This window comes from Caenorhabditis remanei, chromosome II (assembly GCF_010183535.1).
Source record: "Caenorhabditis remanei strain PX506 chromosome II, whole genome shotgun sequence".
Taxonomy (NCBI): Eukaryota; Metazoa; Nematoda; class Chromadorea; order Rhabditida; family Rhabditidae; genus Caenorhabditis; species Caenorhabditis remanei.
The window spans coordinates 6525095-6549169 of record NC_071329.1 but is presented as its reverse complement, the minus strand read 5'-3'; the positions used below and the strand labels follow the sequence as shown (position 1 = coordinate 6549169).

The 24075-nt window shown below is 39.6% G+C and overlaps 4 protein-coding genes across 4 annotated transcripts; 3 read left to right on the top strand and 1 right to left on the bottom strand.

Moving 5' to 3' along the window:
* Positions 1 to 9405: 9405 nt before the first annotated feature.
* GCK72_004879 (uncharacterized protein) lies at positions 9406 to 10006 on the top strand (the record flags this gene model as incomplete). Its single annotated transcript, XM_053724928.1, has 3 exons — positions 9406 to 9466; positions 9512 to 9754; positions 9876 to 10006. 3 exons carry the CDS (start codon positions 9406 to 9408, stop codon positions 10004 to 10006), a joined length of 435 nt encoding a protein of 144 aa, XP_053589122.1.
* Positions 10007 to 12594: 2588 nt separating this feature from the next.
* On the top strand, positions 12595 to 13914 carry GCK72_004878 (uncharacterized protein; the record flags this gene model as incomplete). Its single annotated transcript, XM_003091637.2, has 3 exons — positions 12595 to 12683; positions 12732 to 12907; positions 13067 to 13914. 3 exons carry the CDS (start codon positions 12595 to 12597, stop codon positions 13912 to 13914), a joined length of 1113 nt encoding a protein of 370 aa, XP_003091685.2.
* A 1038-nt stretch (positions 13915 to 14952) lies between these two features.
* GCK72_004877 (uncharacterized protein) lies at positions 14953 to 17439 on the top strand (the record flags this gene model as incomplete). The annotated part of the gene is made up of 6 exons (XM_053724927.1): positions 14953 to 15013; positions 15060 to 15305; positions 15354 to 15475; positions 15521 to 15789; positions 16349 to 16527; positions 16577 to 17439. 6 exons carry the CDS (start codon positions 14953 to 14955, stop codon positions 17437 to 17439), a joined length of 1740 nt encoding a protein of 579 aa, XP_053589121.1.
* Positions 17440 to 17507: 68 nt separating this feature from the next.
* GCK72_004876 (uncharacterized protein) lies at positions 17508 to 23206 on the bottom strand (the record flags this gene model as incomplete). Its single annotated transcript, XM_003091633.2, has 5 exons — positions 17508 to 17579; positions 17623 to 17781; positions 21497 to 21930; positions 21975 to 22260; positions 23033 to 23206. The coding sequence occupies 5 exons, from the start codon at positions 23204 to 23206 to the stop codon at positions 17508 to 17510; spliced, it is 1125 nt and encodes a 374-aa protein (XP_003091681.2).
* Between the last annotated feature and the right edge of the window lie 869 nt (positions 23207 to 24075).

The window sequence follows — 24075 nt, the reverse complement described above, 5'->3', positions numbered from 1 at the left end:
CTTTTTCTCAACCAGCCGAAGCTGTCAGGTATACAGTGCTCTAAGGGAAAAACATAGGTTCAGAAGTCTTTTCTCAGCCAGCCGAAGCCATCAGGTACACAGAAATCTGGGGGATGACGTTTCAGAGTCTTTTTCTCAACCAGCCGAAGCTGTCAGGTATACAGTGCTCTAAGGGAAAAACATAGGTTCAGAAGTCTTTTCTCAGCCAGCCGAAGCCATCAGGTACACAGAAATCTGGGGGATGAGGTTTCAGAGTCTTTTTCTCAACCAGCCGAAGCCATCAGGTACACAGAAATCTGGGGGATGAGGTTTCAGAGTCTTTTTCTCAACCAGCCGAAGCTGTCAGGTATACAATACTCTAAGGGAAAAACATAGGTTCAGAAGTCTTTTCTCAGCCAGCCGAAGCCATCAGGTACACAGAAATCTGGGGGATGACGTTTCAGAGTCTTTTTCTCAACCAGCCGAAGCCATCAGGTACACAGAAATCTGGGGGATGAGGTTTCAGAGTCTTTTTCTCAACCAGCCGAAGCTGTCAGGTGAACAATACTCTAAGGGAAAAACATAGGTTCAGAAGTCTTTTCTCAGCCAGCCGAAGCCATCAGGTACACAGAAATCTGGGGGATGACGTTTCAGAGTCTTTTTCTCAACCAGCCGAAGCTGTCAGGTATACAGTGCTCTAAGGGAAAAACATAGGTTCAGAAGTCTTTTCTCAGCCAGCCGAAGCCCTCAGGTACACAGAAATCTGGGGGATGAGGTTTCAGAGTCTTTTTCTCAACCAGCCGAAGCTGTCAGGTATACAATACTCTAAGGGAAAAACATAGGTTCAGAAGTCTTTTCTCAGCCAGCCGAAGCCATCAGGTACACAGAAATCTGGGGGATGAGGTTTCAGAGTCTTTTTCTCAACCAGCCGAAGCCATCAGGTACACAGAAATCTGGGGGATGAGGTTTCAGAGTCTTTTTCTCAACCAGCCGAAGCCATCAGGTACACAGAAATCTGGGGGATGAGGTTTCAGAGTCTTTTTCTCAACCAGCCGAAGCCATCAGGTATACAATACTCTAAGGGAAAAACATAGGTTCAGAAGTCTTTTCTCAGCCAGCCGAAGCCATCAGGTACACAGAAATCTGGGGGATGAGGTTTCAGAGTCTTTTTCTCAACCAGCCGAAGCTGTCAGGTATACAATACTCTAAGGGAAAAACATAGGTTCAGAAGTCTTTTCTCAGCCAGCCGAAGCCATCAGGTACACAGAAATCTGGGGGATGAGGTTTCAGAGTCTTTTTCTCAACCAGCCGAAGCTGTCAGGTATACAATACTCTAAGGGAAAAACATAGGTTCAGAAGTCTTTTCTCAGCCAGCCGAAGCCATCAGGTACACAGAAATCTGGGGGATGAGGTTTCAGAGTCTTTTTCTCAACCAGCCGAAGCCATCAGGTACACAGAAATCTGGGGGATGAGGTTTCAGAGTCTTTTTCTCGACCAGCCGAAGCCATCAGGTACACAGAAATCTGGGGGATGAGGTTTCAGAGTCTTTTTCTCAACCAGCCGAAGCCATCAGGTACACAGAAATCTGGGGGATGAGGTTTCAGAGTCTTTTTCTCAACCAGCCGAAGCCATCAGGTATACAATACTCTAAGGGAAAAACATAGGTTCAGAAGTCTTTTCTCAGCCAGCCGAAGCCATCAGGTACACAGAAATCTGGGGGATGAGGTTTCAGAGTCTTTTTCTCAACCAGCCGAAGCCATCAGGTATACAATACTCTAAGGGAAAAACATAGGTTCAGAAGTCTTTTCTCAGCCAGCCGAAGCCATCAGGTACACAGAAATCTGGGGGATGAGGTTTCAGAGTCTTTTTCTCAACCAGCCGAAGCCATCAGGTACACAGAAATCTGGGGGATGAGGTTTCAGAGTCTTTTTCTCAACCAGCCGAAGCCATCAGGTACACAGAAATCTGGGGGATGAGGTTTCAGAGTCTTTTTCTCAACCAGCCGAAGCCATCAGGTACACAGAAATCTGGGGGATGAGGTTTCAGAGTCTTATTCTCAACCAGCCGAAGCCATCAGGTACACAGAAATCTGGGGGATGAGGTTTCAGAGTCTTTTTCTCAACCAGCCGAAGCTGTCAGGTATACAGTGCTCTAAGGGAAAAACATAGGTTCAGAAGTCTTTTCTCAGCCAGCCGAAGCCATCAGGTACACAGAAATCTGGGGGATGAGGTTTCAGAGTCTTTTTCTCAACCAGCCGAAGCTGTCAGGTATACAGTGCTCTAAGGGAAAAACATAGGTTCAGAAGTCTTTTCTCAGCCAGCCGAAGCCATCAGGTACACAGAAATCTGGGGGATGAGGTTTCAGAGTCTTTTTCTCAACCAGCCGAAGCTGTCAGGTATACAGTGCTCTAAGGGAAAAACATAGGTTCAGAAGTCTTTTCTCAGCCAGCCGAAGCCATCAGGTACACAGAAATCTGGGGGATGACGTTTCAGAGTCTTTTTCTCAACCAGCCGAAGCTGTCAGGTATACAATACTCTAAGGGAAAAACATAGGTTCAGAAGTCTTTTCTCAGCCAGCCGAAGCCATCAGGTACACAGAAATCTGGGGGATGAGGTTTCAGAGTCTTTTTCTCAACCAGCCGAAGCTGTCAGGTATACAATACTCTAAGGGAAAAACATAGGTTCAGAAGTCTTTTCTCAGCCAGCCGAAGCCATCTGGTACACAGAAATCTGGGGGATGAGGTTTCAGAGTCTTTTTCTCAACCAGCCGAAGCTGTCAGGTATACAATACTCTAAGGGAAAAACATAGGTTCAGAAGTCTTTTCTCAGCCAGCCGAAGCCATCAGGTACACAGAAATCTGGGGGATGACGTTTCAGAGTCTTTTTCTCAACCAGCCGAAGCTGTCAGGTATACAATACTCTAAGGGAAAAACATAGGTTCAGAAGTCTTTTCTCAGCCAGCCGAAGCCATCAGGTACACAGAAATCTGGGGGATGACGTTTCAGAGTCTTTTTCTCAACCAGCCGAAGCCATCAGGTACACAGAAATCTGGGGGATGAGGTTTCAGAGTCTTTTTTTCAACCAGCCGAAGCTGTCAGGTATACAGTGCTCTAAGGGAAAAACATAGGTTCAGAAGTCTTTTCTCAGCCAGCCGAAGCCATCAGGTACACAGAAATCTGGGGGATGAGGTTTCAGAGTCTTTTTCTCAACCAGCCGAAGCTGTCAGGTATACAGTGCTCTAAGGGAAAAACATAGGTTCAGAAGTCTTTTCTCAGCCAGCCGAAGCCATCAGGTACACAGAAATCTGGGGGATGAGGTTTCAGAGTCTTTTTTTCAACCAGCCGAAGCTGTCAGGTATACAATACTCTAAGGGAAAAACATAGGTTCAGAAGTCTTTTCTCAGCCAGCCGAAGCCATCAGGTACACAGAAATCTGGGGGATGAGGTTTCAGAGTCTTTTTCTCAACCAGCCGAAGCTGTCAGGTATACAGTGCTCTAAGGGAAAAACATAGGTTCAGAAGTCTTTTCTCAGCCAGCCGAAGCCATCAGGTACACAGAAATCTGGGGGATGAGGTTTCAGAGTCTTTTTCTCAACCAGCCGAAGCTGTCAGGTATACAGTGCTCTAAGGGAAAAACATAGGTTCAGAAGTCTTTTCTCAGCCAGCCGAAGCCATCAGGTACACAGAAATCTGGGGGATGAGGTTTCAGAGTCTTTTTCTCAACCAGACGAAGCTGTCAGGTATACAATACTCTAAGGGAAAAACATAGGTTCAGAAGTCTTTTCTCAGCCAGCCGAAGCCATCAGGTACACAGAAATCTGGGGGATGAGGTTTCAGAGTCTTTTTCTCAACCAGCCGAAGCTGTCAGGTATACAATACTCTAAGGGAAAAACATAGGTTCAGAAGTCTTTTCTCAGCCAGCCGAAGCCATCAGGTACACAGAAATCTGAGGGATGAGGTTTCAGAGTCCTTTTCTCAACCAGACGAAGCTGTCAGGTATAAAGTGATCTAAGGGAAAAACATAGGTTCAGAAGTCTTTTCTCAGCCAGCCGAAGCCATCAGGTACACAGAAATCTGGGGGATGACGTTTCAGAGTCTTTTTCTCAACCAGCCGAAGCCATCAGGTACACAGAAATCTGGGGGATGAGGTTTCAGAGTCTTTTTCTCAACCAGCCGAAGCTGTCAGGTATACAGTGCTCTAAGGGAAAAACATAGGTTCAGAAGTCTTTTCTCAGCCAGCCGAAGCCATCAGGTACACAGAAATCTGGGGGATGACGTTTCAGAGTCTTTTTCTCAACCAGCCGAAGCCATCAGGTACACAGAAATCTGGGGGATGAGGTTTCAGAGTCTTTTTTTCAACCAGCCGAAGCTGTCAGGTATACAGTGCTCTAAGGGAAAAACATAGGTTCAGAAGTCTTTTCTCAGCCAGCCGAAGCCATCAGGTACACAGAAATCTGGGGGATGACGTTTCAGAGTCTTTTTCTCAGCCAGCCGAAGCCATCAGGTACACAGAAATCTGGGGGATGAGGTTTCAGAGTCTTTTTTTCAACCAGCCGAAGCTGTCAGGTATACAGTGCTCTAAGGGAAAAACATAGGTTCAGAAGTCTTTTCTCAGCCAGCCGAAGCCATCAGGTACACAGAAATCTGGGGGATGACGTTTCAGAGTCTTTTTCTCAACCAGCCGAAGCCATCAGGTACACAGAAATCTGGGGGATGAGGTTTCAGAGTCTTTTTCTCAACCAGCCGAAGCTGTCAGGTATACAGTGCTCTAAGGGAAAAACATAGGTTCAGAAGTCTTTTCTCAGCCAGCCGAAGCCATCAGGTACACAGAAATCTGGGGGATGACGTTTCAGAGTCTTTTTCTCAACCAGCCGAAGCCATCAGGTACACAGAAATCTGGGGGATGAGGTTTCAGAGTCTTTTTTTCAACCAGCCGAAGCTGTCAGGTATACAGTGCTCTAAGGGAAAAACATAGGTTCAGAAGTCTTTTCTCAGCCAGCCGAAGCCATCAGGTACACAGAAATCTGGGGGATGACGTTTCAGAGTCTTTTTCTCAACCAGCCGAAGCCATCAGGTACACAGAAATCTGGGGGATGAGGTTTCAGAGTCTTTTTTTCAACCAGCCGAAGCTGTCAGGTATACAGTGCTCTAAGGGAAAAACATAGGTTCAGAAGTCTTTTCTCAGCCAGCCGAAGCCATCAGGTACACAGAAATCTGGGGGATGAGGTTTCAGAGTCTTTTTCTCAACCAGCCGAAGCTGTCAGGTATACAGTGCTCTAAGGGAAAAACATAGGTTCAGAAGTCTTTTCTCAGCCAGCCGAAGCCATCAGGTACACAGAAATCTGGGGGATGAGGTTTCAGAGTCTTTTTCTCAGCCAGCCGAAGCCATCAGGTACACAGAAATCTGGGGGATGAGGTTTCAGAGTCTTTTTTTCAACCAGCCGAAGCTGTCAGGTATACATTGCTCTAAGGGAAAAACATAGGTTCAGAAGTCTTTTCTCAGCCAGCCGAAGCCATCAGGTACACAGAAATCTGGGGGATGAGGTTTCAGAGTCTTTTTCTCAACCAGCCGAAGCTGTCAGGTATACAGTGCTCTAAGGGAAAAACATAGGTTCAGAAGTCTTTTCTCAGCCAGCCGAAGCCATCAGGTACACAGAAATCTGGGGGATGAGGTTTCAGAGTCTTTTTCTCAACCAGCCGAAGCTGTCAGGTATACAGTGCTCTAAGGGAAAAACATAGGTTCAGAAGTCTTTTCTCAGCCAGCCGAAGCCATCAGGTACACAGAAATCTGGGGGATGAGGTTTCAGAGTCTTTTTTTCAACCAGCCGAAGCTGTCAGGTATACAGTGCTCTAAGGGAAAAACATAGGTTCAGAAGTCTTTTCTCAGCCAGCCGAAGCCATCAGGTACACAGAAATCTGGGGGATGAGGTTTCAGAGTCTTTTTCTCAACCAGACGAAGCTGTCAGGTATACAATACTCTAAGGGAAAAACATAGGTTCAGAAGTCTTTTCTCAGCCAGCCGAAGCCATCAGGTACACAGAAATCTGGGGGATGAGGTTTCAGAGTCCTTTTCTCAACCAGACGAAGCTGTCAGGTATACAGTGCTCTAAGGGAAAAACATAGGTTCAGAAGTCTTTTCTCAGCCAGCCGAAGCCATCAGGTACACAGAAATCTGGGGGATGAGGTTTCAGAGTCTTTTTCTCAACCAGACGAAGCTGTCAGGTATACAATACTCTAAGGGAAAAACATAGGTTCAGAAGTCTTTTCTCAGCCAGCCGAAGCCATCAGGTACACAGAAATCTGGGGGATGAGGTTTCAGAGTCCTTTTCTCAACCAGCCGAAGCTGTCAGGTATACAGTGCTCTAAGGGAAAAACATAGGTTCAGAAGTCTTTTCTCAGCCAGCCGAAGCCATCAGGTACACAGAAATCTGGGGGATGAGGTTTCAGAGTCTTTTTCTCAACCAGACGAAGCTGTCAGGTATACAGTGCTCTAAGGGAAAAACATAGGTTCAGAAGTCTTTTCTCAGCCAGCCGAAGCCATCAGGTACACAGAAATCTGGGGGATGAGGTTTCAGAGTCCTTTTCTCAACCAGACGAAGCTGTCAGGTATACAGTGCTCTAAGGGAAAAACATAGGTTCAGAAGTCTTTTCTCAGCCAGCCGAAGCCATCAGGTACACAGAAATCTGGGGGATGAGGTTTCAGAGTCTTTTTCTCAACCAGCCGAAGCTGTCAGGTATACAGTGCTCTAAGGGAAAAACATAGGTTCAGAAGTCTTTTCTCAGCCAGCCGAAGCCATCAGGTACACAGAAATCTGGGGGATGACGTTTCAGAGTCTTTTTCTCAACCAGCCGAAGCTGTCAGGTATACAGTGCTCTAAGGGAAAAACATAGGTTCAGAAGTCTTTTCTCAGCCAGCCGAAGCCATCAGGTACACAGAAATCTGGGGGATGAGGTTTCAGAGTCTTTTTCTCAACCAGCCGAAGCTGTCAGGTATACAGTGCTCTAAGGGAAAAACATAGGTTCAGAAGTCTTTTCTCAGCCAGCCGAAGCCATCAGGTACACAGAAATCTGGGGGATGAGGTTTCAGAGTCCTTTTCTCAACCAGACGAAGCTGTCAGGTATACAATACTCTAAGGGAAAAACATAGGTTCAGAAGTCTTTTCTCAGCCAGCCGAAGCCATCAGGTACACAGAAATCTGGGGGATGAGGTTTCAGAGTCTTTTTCTCAACCAGCCGAAGCTGTCAGGTATACAGTGCTCTAAGGGAAAAACATAGGTTCAGAAGTCTTTTCTCAGCCAGCCGAAGCCATCAGGTACACAGAAATCTGGGGGATGACGTTTCAGAGTCCTTTTCTCAACCAGACGAAGCTGTCAGGTATACAATACTCTAAGGGAAAAACATAGGTTCAGAAGTCTTTTCTCAGCCAGCCGAAGCCATCAGGTACACAGAAATCTGGGGGATGACGTTTCAGAGTCTTTTTCTCAGCCAGCCGAAGCCATCAGGTACACAGAAATCTGGGGGACAGGGGAAACATATACAGAGAATAACTACACCTGAATTTGACAGAATCCTTAGCCTGGCTTGCGTTGCAACCAAATGACCCAAAAACATTGCAAACAATTTGTTGCATTGCAATTATCTTCTCAATCCAGTATCAGTTTTCGTGACATCTGATTTCTTGCCTGAAAATTTAACACATTGAGCTGATTCGTTTGGCTATTACAAACTCACTTTACTTGCTTCCCATATAATTCTATCAAGTGTTCTCATGAAATGAAGACTGACGTGTTTCAATGATTTTTTTTTATTCGTTCCCTATGAAAGTGCCCTGGTTTAGTTTTTCCACGTGTTATATATTTTAGTATTTTCTCAAGTGAAGATTTTGGAGTTCACGGAAAAATACAACGTCATTTCAGATCCCCCCTTTCTTACTAGCACGGTGATTTTTTCGGTACCACCTCCTTTCATTCTAACGAGTTTTTCTCAAAAATGGCTGAAAATGTTCGGAAAATTCTTTTTAACTGCTATAGATCCTCCAGTTACCTCGGATAATTATAGAAAATATTGGGAAAATTTTAAGCAATTTTCGAGAAAAACTCGTTAGAAGGAAAGGGGGTGGTACCGAAAAAATCACCGTGTACTAGGGAAGGTCACCGAAAAAAAAAGAGAAAACGCTAATTCCAAATATATATTGCCCTCGAGGTCTTGTATCTGAGAAAAACGAGGTCAAAGTCAGCCCGCCGAATTCTTCTATCAGCGGAAATTATTAGTATTTTGTAGTGTTACTATTTCTGAAAGTTCCGTCCCAAGTTTTGAGATTGAAAGGGCTATGTTTAAATTTTCAGAGTTGAAGTGAGTTGCTCGTAATTTCTTTGAGAGCACCTTTTTTTTGTAATACTTTTTTGTGGCTCCGGGACATTTCGCAGCTAGACGTTTCGCAGCCGTGAGCTCCACAGCCTCAAGTGGACCGTTTTTTCAGTGATAACTTGACTTTTTCAATTAATTAATTGTTTGAGAAGTTATATAGAACATTTTTTGTGATTTTGAATAAGGGGACCACGAGAAATTTTGCCCAAAAACCCACAAAAAAAACTTTTGTTGAAAAATATGGAAAAATAGGGTTTTCTCGTAGAAGTAGTGGTTTTCGTCAGTTTCTGAAACTAAACTTTCTGTTTGTACGACTACTTCTACGAGAAAACCCTATTTTTCCATATTTTTCAACAAAAGTTTTTTTTGTGGGTTTTTGGGCAAAATTTCTCGTGGTCCCCTTATTCAAAATCACAAAAAATGTTCTATATAACTTCTCAAACAATTAATTAATTGAAAAAGTCAAGTTATCACTGAAAAAACGGTCCACTTGAGGCTGTGGAGCTCACGGCTGCGAAACGTCTGGCTGCGAAACGTCTGGCTGCGAAACGTCTGGCTGCGAAACGTCTGGCTGCGAAATGTCTCGGCTGCGAAACGTCTAGCTGTGAAATGTCCCGGAGCCTTTTTTGTTCGAAAGCTCTTGTGTTGGGCTGCTTAAAATGACACGAAAAACAGAATCTGTTGAGATTTTGTTCCTATCGCATTCAGGAAAATTTTTGGAAATCAGAGAATGTTCTGTCATCAGAAGGAATGGAACCAGACTGTGAAAATATTTTTGTACCTAAAAAATTCTACTCTGCTGGTCGATGTTTCAAAAAGCTCGTTCCACTCAACTCAATATTTGTGTCCATTTTTATCGAAAATCCCTCTATTTGTTCTACTTTTCTGTGTATGAGTACACTCATTAGCCCACAGATCTCCTACGAGACACGTTACACTCTAAGGCAGAAATCCAAACGAGGCCCATCACTGTCCCGTTTGTAGTATTGATTTCTGGCCACTCATTTTGCCGAAGCCATCAAGTACATCATATACGTGGCAAACGTATCTTCGCTTTTCCAAATGCATTTTCCAACTCTTTTTGAGTTTGCTGTAGAAGCTGTCACTGAAGGATTTAATCGTGGTGAGAATTTAAAGTGGGAACATTTCAACTGAAAACAATTTTCAGGAACAATTTCAATACCATTTTGTTTGGATCCAAGGCCTAGTGATGCGATATACAAAGAGCTCCTTCGTCTTAATTCAGAGGATATTAAGATTTTGAGAAACTTCAAAGATATACTGAAAATCACAGAAATTGAAGTTGATTGCTTAGAAACATATGACGTTCTTAATCTATCATCATTCAGTTTAAAATCTCTTACTTTGAAGAATATTGCAAATCTTCGACTTAAGTTTCCAGATCGAGAACGTAAGTTTGAATTTATCGGTTTGCAAAGGAAACATGAGATTGATTTCAAACTAACGTTTGCCAATCTTTTGTATACGTCCTTAACAATTATAAAAATATCAAATAACTGTTTTTCTTTCAGATAAGGACACCATAAATGTCGAGCAACTTCTGAAGACAGTATTGAATAGGAACTCGAGGAATGGACTTATTCATCTGGGTTTAAGGGGGTCAGAGAGGTTAGCAGAGAACTGGGTGAATGAGGTTAGTTAATTGGCATTTCGGGTTATTTGCTCAGCTACAGCATTGGTCATAAAGAATGCGACATTTGCAGTTTTTAGTTGAAAATGGTCAACTTTGTGAGTTTGAGACGGTCTCCCTGATAGTCTCACGATATCGATTGTTTATGGAGTGTATAGATCAAAACTGGATCTTCATTTTTGTAGTTGACCACTATTTTGTACAAGAACATCTTAAGACGTTATCAATGGTCAAAATAAATATCTTAAAAATCTATCCTTTTAGCACTGATAAAAAGAAATTTATTTCATAGGATGTGCCCGTACAAAAAAGTTGACAACTACAAAAATGAAGAGTTTCATCAACATATAGACTCCATAAACAATCTATAGGAAGGTGTTAAAGGCGCATCTAATTTGTTCGAAATGGTCTCGAAACGAAAAACATTATTTGCATTTATTTTGAGACCTACGAAACTCGAAAATACGGTATTTGATCTTTTTCAACTACGAGACCATTCTGAAATTTCTAACAAATTAGATGCGCCTTTAACACCCTGCGACAGCAGACCGTGAACTTATAATATAAGTGTCGCATACTTTATGGCCACTACCGTACACTGGTACTCTCTTTCAGATCGCTGGCCTTTTTCCATCACTCGAAAGCATAGATATCAGTAAAAGGGAATTCTGTCAAGACTTTCAATTCTCTTCCTTTTGTATGGCTTTCCCCAATCTCCGAATTTTGAACATCATTCTTATATATAAAAGACAAGTGGTGTTTGTCTGTTTGTCTGAGGCACTGTCCGCAACGGTTTTGGAAAGAGAAGAGAAACTGAGCCAGCGGGCAAAACCGAACTGTCGTGCTTTGGACAGCGACAGCCGCTTTACACAGGTAAAACGGGGATGCCGAGAAATGGGGTGGTCGGCGGCTTGAGAACCGCAAACAGGCGAAGGATGGCCGGTCGGCAGCCGAAAAACCGCGAACAGCTGAAGGGTTGCCGACTGGTGGCCGGCAGACCGCAAACAGTCCAAAAGTGGTCCAAAGTAAAAATTGTTAGAGTTCTATAGAAAACCGCAACTTTTGTGGAAAAAAATTTATGTACGATACCTCAGAATCCTTTCTAGTCTAATGACAGTCTTTATTTCTAAAAATTTAATAATTTTGATAAAGTGGCTGATTGGCGGCTGAACGGCGGCTGAAGAACCGCGGGTTGGTCAGTGGTTGCTTGTTGGCAGGCCAGTGGCGGCCGAATGGTGGTTCAGGGTGTATGTCTATAGTGATTTTAACAAGTTCTTGTAATCAGATTTCCGATAGAGTGAAGAAAAGAGATAAGAAGATAACGTTTTCATAGAATGTAGATTAGGATAACAAGATTAAATACAGTAATACCTATAATATAGGTGCTCCCAGTAGGAAGAGTTTGGAGCTCAATATCTCAACTGCTTCATGAGCTATCACATTTTTTCCAACTGAAGAAATATTTTATAAGTATTCAGCTATGTTTTGTCTGTTGGCAACTTTTTGATATCTCCTTTAAGGAAAAAGATATACCGCGTTGAACATAGTTCTTTGTGGACACCTCATTAGAGGTGTTACGGTAAATTATACAGTGTAACTTTCAATTAGTTAGTGTTGCCAAATTCCCAATGTTCGAAAGTCTTGTTCAGAGTACTAAATGACTCATGAATCAACATAACGTTTCCAGTTACACTTCTGAAATTTTGATAAGTGTTAAAACAATGAAACTACTCTATGTTTTCCGACACTTGTAGAAAAGTTTTTTTTTTCGAAACAAAATTTGGACTTTGGCAACGAAAATCGGCTTTTCGAAAATCAAAATAGTTTCCTTTCGATTTTCATTTCGGAACAGTCTAATATATGATTTCAGGTGGATAAAAAGGTAAGTAAGTAAGTTTTAACTGCTCCGAAATGAAAATCGGTTGAAAATTCTTATTTTTTGGGCCTTGTGGCGGAAGTCGGTTTTCAAACACCTTTAAATGAAAATGGGGTTGTTTCGCTAAATTTCTTATTGAAACGAAATTAATATGTTTTCAGTTGGAAATGAGGTAAGTCGGTAGGTTATCGTTTCAAAAAGAAAATTAGTTAAAAACATCTCTGTTTATCAGCCGTAACTTGTTTTCAAGTGAAAGAGATTGAGTGAAAATCGAAAAAAAATCACAAGTCCGGAGAATATGGGAAAATGAACGATGAAGGAATTACAATACTACATTAAAACACATTGATAACTAAATATAGGACTAATTAGGTAGAAATCGTATTCAGAACGAAGTATAATACCAATAATAGGGGGTAGGTGCTGCCCAAATTTTGAACCGCCAGCAGCCCAAAGGCAGGCTGCCGGCAGCCCGGGGTTTGAACTGCCAGTTGTTCCCTGGCAGGTCTCCCCCGGGCTGCCGATCACCCCATTTCTCGGCTTCCCCGTTTTACCTGTGTTAGACCACTCGGCCATGCGGGCACGCTTGAGAGAAGGTGACCACGTGAATGAGGAGAGGCCAGCCGACTGAATCGCCGAAGGCGAGGCAGATAGGCTGGTATCAAATACAAATATAACAAGTCTCCAAGGAATTAAAAATCTTCAAAATCTGGAAGTGCTGAAAATGTGTAATGTATATATAACATGCATTGATAGTTACAAAGAGTTGTCGGAATTGAAGAAGTTGACATATTTGGACATTTCCAAGACAGAGTGAGTTTATTATTCAGAAGCTCTCTTGTTAACTATAAAATCTTTCAGAAGTTCCCCTAACGATCGTTATAATCCCTTTTGCAAAATTATAGACAAGTTGTTGATTTCGGATGTTCTAATGGACCAATTGAAATGCATCGACTGCTCTTGTACTATTGTCACACGATTCCAGCTATTGAGATTTGCTGAAAGACATCCGAATTTGAAGACAATTGTTGCCATGGGTAAGTAAAAACGACGAAAAATCTGTTTCACGTTGTAGGCATCTATTATTTGTCATCAGATTTAGTGGGGGGTTTCCTCTATCTAGGGACAAACCCACACCCCTGAGTTTCCGTCTTCTAGCTTTGTAACAGTATTTTAAAAACTTTGTTTTTTTTCAGAAAACACGAACGAACCAACGGAAGTTCCTAATGTCAATCTTCTGAACTTCTGTGAAACTGGAGATATTCTTAAATCACTGCACTACAGTATCTCTAACAGAAAAAGCATTTTTATAAGGATTTGTCTACAAGAACTGAAAAGTATCCTCAGATTCAATTTCAATGACATGAGTCGATCGGAACTTGCTGACTCTATGAAGGTGATGCTCTATATTATGGAAACACACTACATCGATAGTTGGACAAGAGACAATGCAGTCGGCGTCTTGTCTCTAATGTTTCAAACGGAAAACTTGGGAAAATGGTCATTCCTGCAGATTGAAATAGTTTTGAGACGTCTGTTCAAACAAGTGAACGCTATGAAGAGAACTATGCATATGCACCTCATCCAAAACTTATTCGGAATCGTTGAATCAATTATGAATGCAGTGACTGCTCGACAACAGATACCTGATGCTCTTCTCAGTGTTATTTTTCTGAATATAACCAAAGCTTTCACTATAGCACCCCACATGTGTCTATTTTATCTTCCAGTTCTGACAAAACTTCAAACGGAAACGATGAACTGGGAACAACAATGCATGAGTGACGATGTGAAATATGTCATTGCGGTTTTTGGAATGGTGGATAATGTTTTCGCAGAAAAAGAGTATAGACATTATGGCGGATGCTTGAAAATATTGCAATTTATCCTGGAAAAATCGGAGAAAAGTAGAAAATATGTGATTGAAAAGGGGCTGCACTTGAAACTAATCGAGCACTACAATGTTTTTGAAGGAATTGGAAATCCGCTACGATTTGAGGTGTTGAAAATCTTGACATTTGATTTGTTAATCTCATTTTGCTAAAGAATTTTTATGTATCATTGTTCTTTTCTGTTACATTTTTAATACTTTTGAAGTTTTTTCTCGTCTTTTCTGAAGAATCCAATTATCGTGTGCTCATATTTTTTATTTTTGAATTTTGCTTTTCGATTTGTTCATAATGTTCATTTTTTACGTCTTCAGAGATTGTATTCAAATGTGTCAAATAAATTAAAACTTCTTCTCTGGAGTATGCACTTATGAAAATACCGTTTCGGTATAAAAAAATGTCTGTGAATAATCTGTTCATTAGAGAGCTTTTGCAGAATATAATTTCGAGTCATGAAATTTCCCACCATTTTCGGTTCTACTAGTCAGTTATATTTTGAAAATTGCGGAATAACAGTTACAGTACCGTGCAAAAATATACGAGCTTTGGCCGTTTTCAGTTGAAATAGACTAACTTTGAGATTGTGGCATGGCAATTCTGATTGTCGGACCTAGTAGTTGTTTAATGGATCGTACAGATACAGAGAAAGAGCTTCATTTTTGTAGTTGACAACTTTTTCGTACAGACACTCCCTTGTAACTTAAGCCTAAGTAACATCTCGGAAAAGTAATTTCTCCCTCAAATCGTCCCATTTCAGTGCAAAATACTGCGGTTTCTGAGCTGTCATCTTAAAATGACCATAACTCTCTAGGCAGTGTCTGTACAAAAAACAATCAGAATCACAATGATCTCCTCTCAATGTTGGACAATTTCAAATTAAAACGGCTAAAGTTCGTTTCTTTTTGCACGGTACTGTATATCAGTAGTGAACATGACGCGACCGCAACGCCTCCTCAAAATCTCAAGGAATAAATTAAAATAAATATCCGACAACCCTGTGATTGTTCCCTGTATTTCCCACGAGACAAGAACTCGAGAGCGAACCCGGGAAACACAGAAGCGCGCGAACGCGGGTCATTCAAACAAGACCAATTACGGCTGCGTTTAGTCTATTGACTCTTGACTATTCACTGCCCATCTAATTAGTGGAATTAATTGATTATTGCTCTGTTCTCTCCTGTTTTCCCTTTAGAATGCATTTCCCAACGTTGTTCGAGTTTTCTGCGAAATCTGTTGCCGAAGGAGTTCATAATGGTAAATGACTATCCCTACGTAGATTTTATAACCTCACAAATTATAGAAACAATTTCAATACCCTTCCTTCTGGATGCTAAATGTAGTGATGTGATTTTCAAAGAACTTCTTAGTATCAATCCAAATTATTATTTCAAAATATTGGAAGACTCGAAAAATAATTTGAGCATTACAAAAATTGATATGAGATGCTCAGAGGATTTGGACATGAGACATCTATCAGCATTCAATTTGGTGTCGCTTTCTTTGAAAAATATAGAAAATCTATATGACCAATTTGCAGATAATGACAGTGAGTTTTTATCCAAACAAAAAATTATTGATTTCTTGAATTTTTCAGATTACCCAGTTATTGATATTGCGTCTGCTTTGAAGGTAGCTCTCAATGAGAATTCGCGGAAAGATTTGGCTCATTTAGGTATAACTGGAAAGGAGCGGTTTCCGAAGAATTGGGCGAGAGAGGTTAGCTGATATCAGTTGGTTGATAGTACATATAGTTAATTTCAGATTTCCAAACTTCTTCCATCACTTCAAAGTATCGATATCAGTCGAAGGAAATTCAATAAATGGTCAAGATTCCCCAACTTTTGTATGCATTTTCCCAATATCCGAGTTTTGGATATATCATCTTCTACTATCCAATCACTGAAAGGAATCAAAAGTCTTCAAAACCTTGAAGTTCTGAAAATGTGTAATATAGATATTGGGCATAGTAAGGGGTTCAATGAGTTATCAAGACTAAAGAAGTTAAGATATTTGGATGTTTCAAATACAGAGTGAGTTATTAGCAGCTCACCCTTTTACAACTGCGCTCCACCGCAAACGGGAAAGTTTTGCCAAGAGACGCAGATTTTCACATTTTCTGACTTACTTTTGCTATTTTCATAATAATTTACATAACAGTTTTCAAACATAGCGAAATTAGATCAAAAACAGTGAAAATCTGAGTCGGTTCGAGAAAAAACTCTGCTTCTCTCGACTATACTTTCCGGACAAAATTATTTCTCAATTTCGCGTTTTCTCGATTTTTAATTTTGTGTTTTTTTTTAAATTTATATCGTAAAAAAAGAAAAAAACCCCGAAATTTTGTTGAAAAATCGAGAAAACGCGAAATTGAGAAATAATTTTGTCCGAGAGGACTACACGGGGGAAAATTAGCGTGGGAAAACTTTTCCACGAAGGCTCCTTTTGAACCGAGAAAACGTGAATTTAGAGCGTTTAGAGCGATAATTAGTAAATGATCCAATGGTGGAAGTTGCTCTGGACTTTCTGAAGTATCATAATCTGAAATAAAAAATATGACTTCAGTCCTCCTTTAAATTACCCTTCTTACAGAGATCTATCTGATATAGAACGAGTTATGCCTCGGTTGGGAGTGATGGAAAAGATGTTGGATGCTGGCGTCGAAATGAAGCAATTGCTGTTTATTGACTGTTCTCAAACAGCTGTGACGCCAATGGAGCTTCAAAGATTTGCTCAAAAACATTCGAATTTGGAGACAGCTGTTGTAATGGGTGAGTCTTTTTAGGAATTGAAGAGAGCGCAACTTGTTTTTTTTTTCAGAAACATTGGCTCAGGATGTTGAAATTATTGGAGTCAACTTGTTCAATTACAGTACAGCATACTCATTGCTGAAATCTCTCAGTCTTAGTATATCTACTAAAAAGTCATTTTTTATTCAAAAATGTCTTCGTAGACTCATCACCTCACTAAACGTCAATTTTGATATCTATGAACGTGATGAGCTCGATGATTGCTTAAAAATGATGCTATCTATTCTGGATGAACACGAATTTGATGATGGCTTGAAAGGCATGGCGGTTCGAGCATTGTCCAAAATGTTTAAAACTGAGAATCTGGACAAATGGAGTTTTCTTGAAATCGAGATAGTTTTGAGACGTCTGTTCAAGAAATGTAAAGCAATGAAAAAAACAATTTACACAAATATCATCAACGATTCCATTATAATAACGGATGGCGTTTTGAACTCGATTACTGTCGGAAAGTTGTTACCGGACTCATTGCTAGATGTTATATTTCTGGAGACTTTAAATGCGGTGACAAAGAATTCAGAAGTGTTCGTTAATGGATATCGGATTTGGGAACGGCTTCTGATCCATAAAATGAGTTGGGAGCAATTTAAATCAGCGTGTGAAAATGTGAAGTACATTAACGCAGTTGTTGAAATGATGGCTATATTGTTGGCAGAAAATAAGTGGACTTATTATGGTAGATCAGTGGATTTTTTGAATTTTATGTTAGCAAGTGAAAGCAGCAAATGGAAAATCGTGGATACGGATGTGCACATGAAGATCATGAGACAATTCAAAACTCTTCATACATCAAATAATGAATTGCAATCTAAACTCCTGCGAATCGTGCTATTTTTCCATCGATATTCATTTTCTTATAGGAATTTGTTGTAAAATTCTCTTCGAAACATATTTCATTTATCACAATCTTTATTTTCATTTTATCTACATGCATTATCTAATTACATTGTCGAATTCAATTGTTTCTTCTTTAATTCCTCATTTATTGTTGCATAAAGTTTCTCAAAATATCCCTGAAAAGTCTTGATGAATGATTTCAATTAGATATTTCAATACCTCAATATCTCGACATGGGCACGGTTGAGAGCTTTTAGTTGGTGGTATATCATCCGGAGAGAACTCAGAATCTTGGCGACGATGACGGCTGATTCTAGGAAGATAGACTGGGCGCTGATACCAGTGGGAGTGGACGTTCGGGCAGTTGCGGAGGGAGCACTGGAAAATAATATAACCTATTCTCTGTAAGACTCGAGCATGGTCACTGTAGGTAGGGGCGTACGGCCTGTATTGATGTTGAAGATTAGAAATTGCATGTGCATATACATTAGGTCATCAGTGACCCATACCATGATTTTTGTGCCCCTGCTCCGGGCTACGGTAGTACGGTAAGAGCTCAAAGGTCGAAAAAATTATTTTTTTGTTTTTGATTTTTGAAAGGTGATTTTTTTTTCAAAAAAATAAGCACAATTAGTAGACATTTTTACCAAATTATCAAACTTGAACAATTTTTTTTCATCGAGTTCACAACAAAAAACCGAAAATTTGGAGACATTTTGACCGAGAATCAAAATTTTCGACCCTTACTCAAAAAAACCCCACGATTAAACTTATATTTTTCGAATAAGAATTGCAAATTCTTCAATTTAAAAAGATATTCGTTCAAAACAACCTCTGAGCAGAAACCCAAAAGTGCTGCTGACTGGATGACAAAAAAATTTTTCTAACGGAAATCAAAAAATCTTTACGAATATAATAAGATCGTGTTATTCTGAACTTTTTTTGTACTGACACTTTTTTTCCAAACCAAGTCCATCTATGAAAAAATCATGTTCCAGACGAAACCAGCGCAAAATTTCAGTTCACAGTTCGCATTAAAAAATAACTTTTTTTCTAGTTTTTTTTAGTTTGTATTTTGTTTCAATCTAGTGTTTGTGACAATAAGTTGGACACTTTTAAAGTCGAGTTTTACAAGAGTTCCTGTCTCACTGGAACATGTGAAGAAATTTCCACGTATCCCTATACGCTCGAGTTTTCTATTGAAAACAAAAAATTAGTGTAATTATGCAAACAAACATATAAGAAAGCTGGAATTTGGAAATTTTTATTTTAGTTCTATCTTTTTAGAAAATTCGTAATTTTTATGTAGGAGCCCAGGAAATTCCTCAAAATGGAATTTTCAAACAAAACTGAGAAAATTCTCGTATGCAAGCGTTAAAAATCAGAAAATAACTAGAAAACGAGAAAAATGCGCCAATCATGAGATGCTCTCTCAGTTTTGAAGTACAGTATTATGCATACAGTATAGCCTATGACCATAGACAAAATAAACACGTGAACTTTATTCGAATATCAGAAACAGAATCGGCAACGTCGCCAACTCTGTGAAAAACAATTGAACTGGAGGAAAAATATAAAAACACGTGAACTACACAGGGAAGAAAAGAATTTCCAGAATCGGCAAAGTTGCCGATCCTGTTAATAAAAGATACTCCAAAACATTTAGAAACGTGAACTTGGTGGCAGTAGAGAGAGCACTTCGTGGATAGAATCGTTCTTCGAAATCGTGAAAACTGTCGATAAAATAAAGTATATGCCGACGATATATATTAGATGGGTGTCATACAAGTCTAAGTTGTCTGAAATAATAATGGTTTATAGAAAACTTTGTTTTCTGTTACTAACCTTCGTGAAGTTTTATTCCAATTGTATCAAAATTAAGTGAGTGATAAACCAACACTTCTAGTTATTGATTCAAAAATAGACTGACAAACTGATAATTTGGGTCCTGCAATATGAATTTGTATAATGTTGTATACGACTTACTTTTATGCCGCAAAAGAAAACGAAAAATATCTCCTAACACTACCGCAGAATGAGAAATGAATTTTCTTCGCATTCAAATAAATATCATGGAATAAAAACCGTTGAAAAAATATCAACGTGCCCTAGATTTATAAAAACGCGGTTCTAGAGCAATGTTTTTCATTCTCGCACTATCTGAATGCAAAACTATTTGAAAGCGTTTTTCTCGCGGACAGGTAAGTCGTATACAACATTATACAAATTCATATTGCAGGACCCAAATTATCAGTTTGTCAGTCTATTTTTGAATCAATAACTAGAAGTGTTAGTTTATCACTCACTTAATTTTGATACAATTGGAATAAAACTTCACGAAGGTTAGTAACAGAAAACAAAGTTTTCTATAAACCATTATTATTTCAGACAACTTAGACTTGTATGACACCCATCTAATATATATCGTCGGCATATACTTTATTTTATCGACAGTTTTCACGATTTCGAAGAACGATTCTATCCACGAAGTGCTCTCTCTACTGCCACCAAGTTCACGTTTCTAAATGTTTTGGAGTATCTTTTATTAACAGGATCGGCAACTTTGCCGATTCTGGAAATTCTTTTCTTCCCTGTGTAGTTCACGTGTTTTTATATTTTTCCTCCAGTTCAATTGTTTTTCACAGAGTTAGCGACGTTGCCGATTCTGTTTCTGATATTCGAATAAAGTTCACGTATTTATCAATGATGTGAAGTTTCAGAAAACGTAGGCTTTACATGAGGTGGAACTGGAAACAACCTATAGTGGTTATTTTACTGGAACTCCCCAACAGAATTATCTTAATTTGCTCTGATCGCAACTTTTTCTGTGAAAAAACATTGAATTTTCAGGTAAAATGCAACTTTTTGCAAAAAAGAAATTATCCTGTGAGCAGCCACAGAAATTTTTAGCTTTTTCGTATTTTGTTAATCAAAATTAAAACTTTCCAAATTCTGCCTTTCTTATATTTCAAAGAATAACACAAAAAATAATTCAAAAAAACTCAAAAAATTAGAAAAAAGAACCCTCTTTTTAATGCGAAGTGCGAACTGAAATTTTGCGCTGGTTTCGTCTGGAACATGATTTTGTCATAGATGGACTCGGTTTGGAAAAAAAGTGTCAGTACAAAAAATGTTCAGAATAACACGGTCTTATTATAATCGTAAAGATTTTTTGATTTCCGTCAAAAACATTTTTTCGTCATCCAGTCAGCAGCACTTTTGGGTTTCTGCTCAGAGGTTGTTTTGAACGAATATTTCTTTAAATTGAAGAATTTGGAATTCTTATTTACAAAATAAAAGTTTAATCGTGGGGTTTTTTTGAATAAGGGTCGAAAGTTTTGATTTTCTGCCAAAATGTCTCAAAATTTTCGGTTTTTTGTTGTGAACTCGATGAAAAAAAGTTGTTAAAGTCTGATATTTTGGTGAAAATGTTTACTAATTGTGCTTATTTTTTTGGAGAAAAATCAGCTTTAAAAAATCAGAAACAAAAATTTTTTTTTGACCTTTGAGCACCTACCGTACTACCGTAACCGGGAGCCGGAGCCCAAAAATTATGTTATGAGTCACTGATGACCTGGTATACGTTTTATTACAAAAATAATTCCCTAGTACCTACGTTGCTCGAGTCTTACAAAGAATAGGTTATATAAAAAATATTTTTTTTAATTGTTGTAAATGGTAGCTAAAAGCCGGAAGTTTGTTTTCCGCTTACTTCTTATTAGAAGGATTCTAATTATACCATTGGTTCTAGCACACCTACTGTGGAAAAATTAAAGTTTCAGAAACGCAAGTGCGGCAGGGAATTGTGGGCGGAGCTTAAACTGCTAGCGGCGCGGATGAAAATTCAGCTGAAAAACGTTAAAAACATAAAATACGATTTTATCTTAAAATTCAAAGTTGCTCGTTAAAAATCAGCTGGAATTTTATCGCGCCGCTTGTAGTTTAAGCTCTGCCCATAACTACTTGCCGCACTTTCAGCCCGCAAGTTTTTTTTTGAATATCCTTGTCGAAACTTTATTTTTGTGTAACAGCCTGCCACCCCATTGATCCTTGTACACCTTTCCGTTCTAGCACTTACGGGACCAATTCTCACCTTAACAGCTTCATAAATAATAGTCCACCATGTGATTTCATCTTCATCGTATGGACTCAAGAGCAGCAAAAAATGAATCAAATCCCAAGCAATCCATTTATCATTCTCCTCATTTGTAGTCGGTTCATCCGTGACTACTGCAATATCTGTTTCTACTTTCTCTTCCTTATTCTCCTCAGTTTTAATCAACATTCCATCCGAAACTTCCGAGAGTTTTAAACTCCCTTCTTTCGGAGGCTCTAGATTTTTGAATTGTTTTGTTTTGATGGGACCATCTAGAGATTTTTCAGTTGTTTTTGGTGTTTCCGAGACTTCAGATGCCTCTGGATTTGATTCGGTAGTCGTGGCTTCTGATGCTTCAACGTCTTCAGTTGGAATCTTCCGCTCCTTTTCCTCCAGCTCAGTCAAGTCGTTGTCACCATCCTCAACCTCTCCTAAAATGCATTATTCAGACATCTGGACACACTGACAGACATACCTTGCACATCATGTTCCAATCCTTCTCCATCTGTCACTGTCTCCTGAGTCGTTACAACGGGTGCTTCCGTAGTGGTTGTCGTTGTAGTGGTCGTTGTAGAAGTTTCCTCCGTCTTGTTTATTGTCAAATTCTCCAAATTCTTCTTCAGATCCATCTCTTCATTGATTTTCGGCTCGGCGGTTTCTTTTACTTTTTCAGGAGTTTGTTTGGTAGTGACAGTCTCCGGTTGCATGTCTTTTCCGATTTTCTCGATTTCTTCTTCCAATTTTTCTCCTTTTCCGGGGACCTGAAAATAGTGAAAGTAGTCGAAATGTCTGTCCGAATGTCGGTGTGTCCAGATTTCAAAATTTAGAAATCTAGTTGTATTGAGAGCGAGAGAAGTTCAAATAACTGTTCGCTAATTGTAAGAATGCTTACAATGTGTCTGTCTGTAAGTTTGTGTGTCCTGATGTCTAATAACTGAAAAAACCTTTAGGATTTTTTTTGAAATCCTGTGGTAAAATATCCCGACAAAAACGAGTGAAAGTTTCAATTTTAATTTTCGAATTTCTGGATGTGTGTCTCAGACTCCTGATGTCTATCCAGATACTGTAAATCTTATAAAACGAGTCTGTACAAACATCTGTATGTCCTGATGTCTGTTCTTCAGAGTGTTCGTTTGCAAGGGAAGTATATGACGGACCGATTTGAACTTTTTCTATGAATTTGACCGTAGGTCATTTGGATCTTGAGGATTCGAAAACTGCAATAAAAATCTGCTAAATGCTCACGTGAACCGAGTTATGACCCGTCAAACGTTTCGGTAGACTATTCGGTGAATTGAAAGTTTAAGTGAAAAGTTTAACCGTATGAAAAAATAGAAAAGTTTGACGGGTCATAACTTGGTTCACGTGAGCATTTAGCAGATGCTTATTGCAGTTTTCGAATCCTCAAGATCCAAATGACCTACGGTCAAATTTATAGAAAAAGTTCAAATCGGTCCGTCATATACTTCCCTTGTCAGATTGGAACTTTTGAGACAAAATAACACAAATTTCCAATACCGAACCCTTACTCACATTCACTACCACTTCCTCTGCTTCGGTGACGACAGGTGCCTCTGATGTTGGGATATCTGATGCCGTGGCTTCTGTAGTCGTGACGTCTTCAACATTATGCGTTGGCTCCTCTGTAGTAGTAGACTGGCATAATAGAATAGTAAACCCGAGAAGAATAAATAATTTTAGAATCATGAGCACTCGTTTTTGAAACTGACGGACCAGCAAAAATTTGGGAGAAGAACGAGAGAAAGATAAAATGGAGAGGGAGAAAAGATGGAAAGAAGAAAACTTGTGATGGTGTGAGATGCCTCCAGAGAAGTGATTTGGAAGACGCTCAATGAGTTTTGGGATGGAGGGAATGGGGGGACACTCTGGGAGGAAAGCAGAGAGAGACGCATGATAAATGGATATGTCATGTGCTCATGTTTGAGATGAGAGAAGAAAAGAGTGATAAAATAAGAATGTGTTCAAAGAAATGAGAGGAGATAAGTCATATGTTCCTCACGGGAAGAGATAAAGAGAATGTGAAATTAGAAAAAAAAGTTGGGTAAGATGAAGAAAAGTGAAGAGAAAACAAAATGAATGTGTTCTGAGAAGTATGTGTCAGAGATGAAAGTATACATACATGTTGATGATGAGGGGAGGACATGAGGAGGTACAGATGGACTGACAAACATCGGAACAGAATGGTCTTCAGAGAAATGTGAGGCTCTGGTAAAAATCTGTGTGGGAAAGCCGTAAGGTTACTGTACGTAAATCATCATTAACTCACGATGAGGCCAGGAATACCAATGCAGTCGCGCTCTATTGACAAGCAAGGTACATTTTTGCTTCATGGTGAATATTTGAACTTATGCGCATACTATACCGGCTATATAAATTCTAATAATGTTCACCGCGACGCAAAAAGTGTACATTCATATCAATAAAGCCCGGCTGCATTGGTAGTCCTGGCCGTATCGTGATAACTGACTCCCAACTGTTCTCTCACATTACTATTTCACTATTTTTATTCTTGAAAACGTAGTTTGCTATAAAAATTCAACATTTTCTCCGTTTGT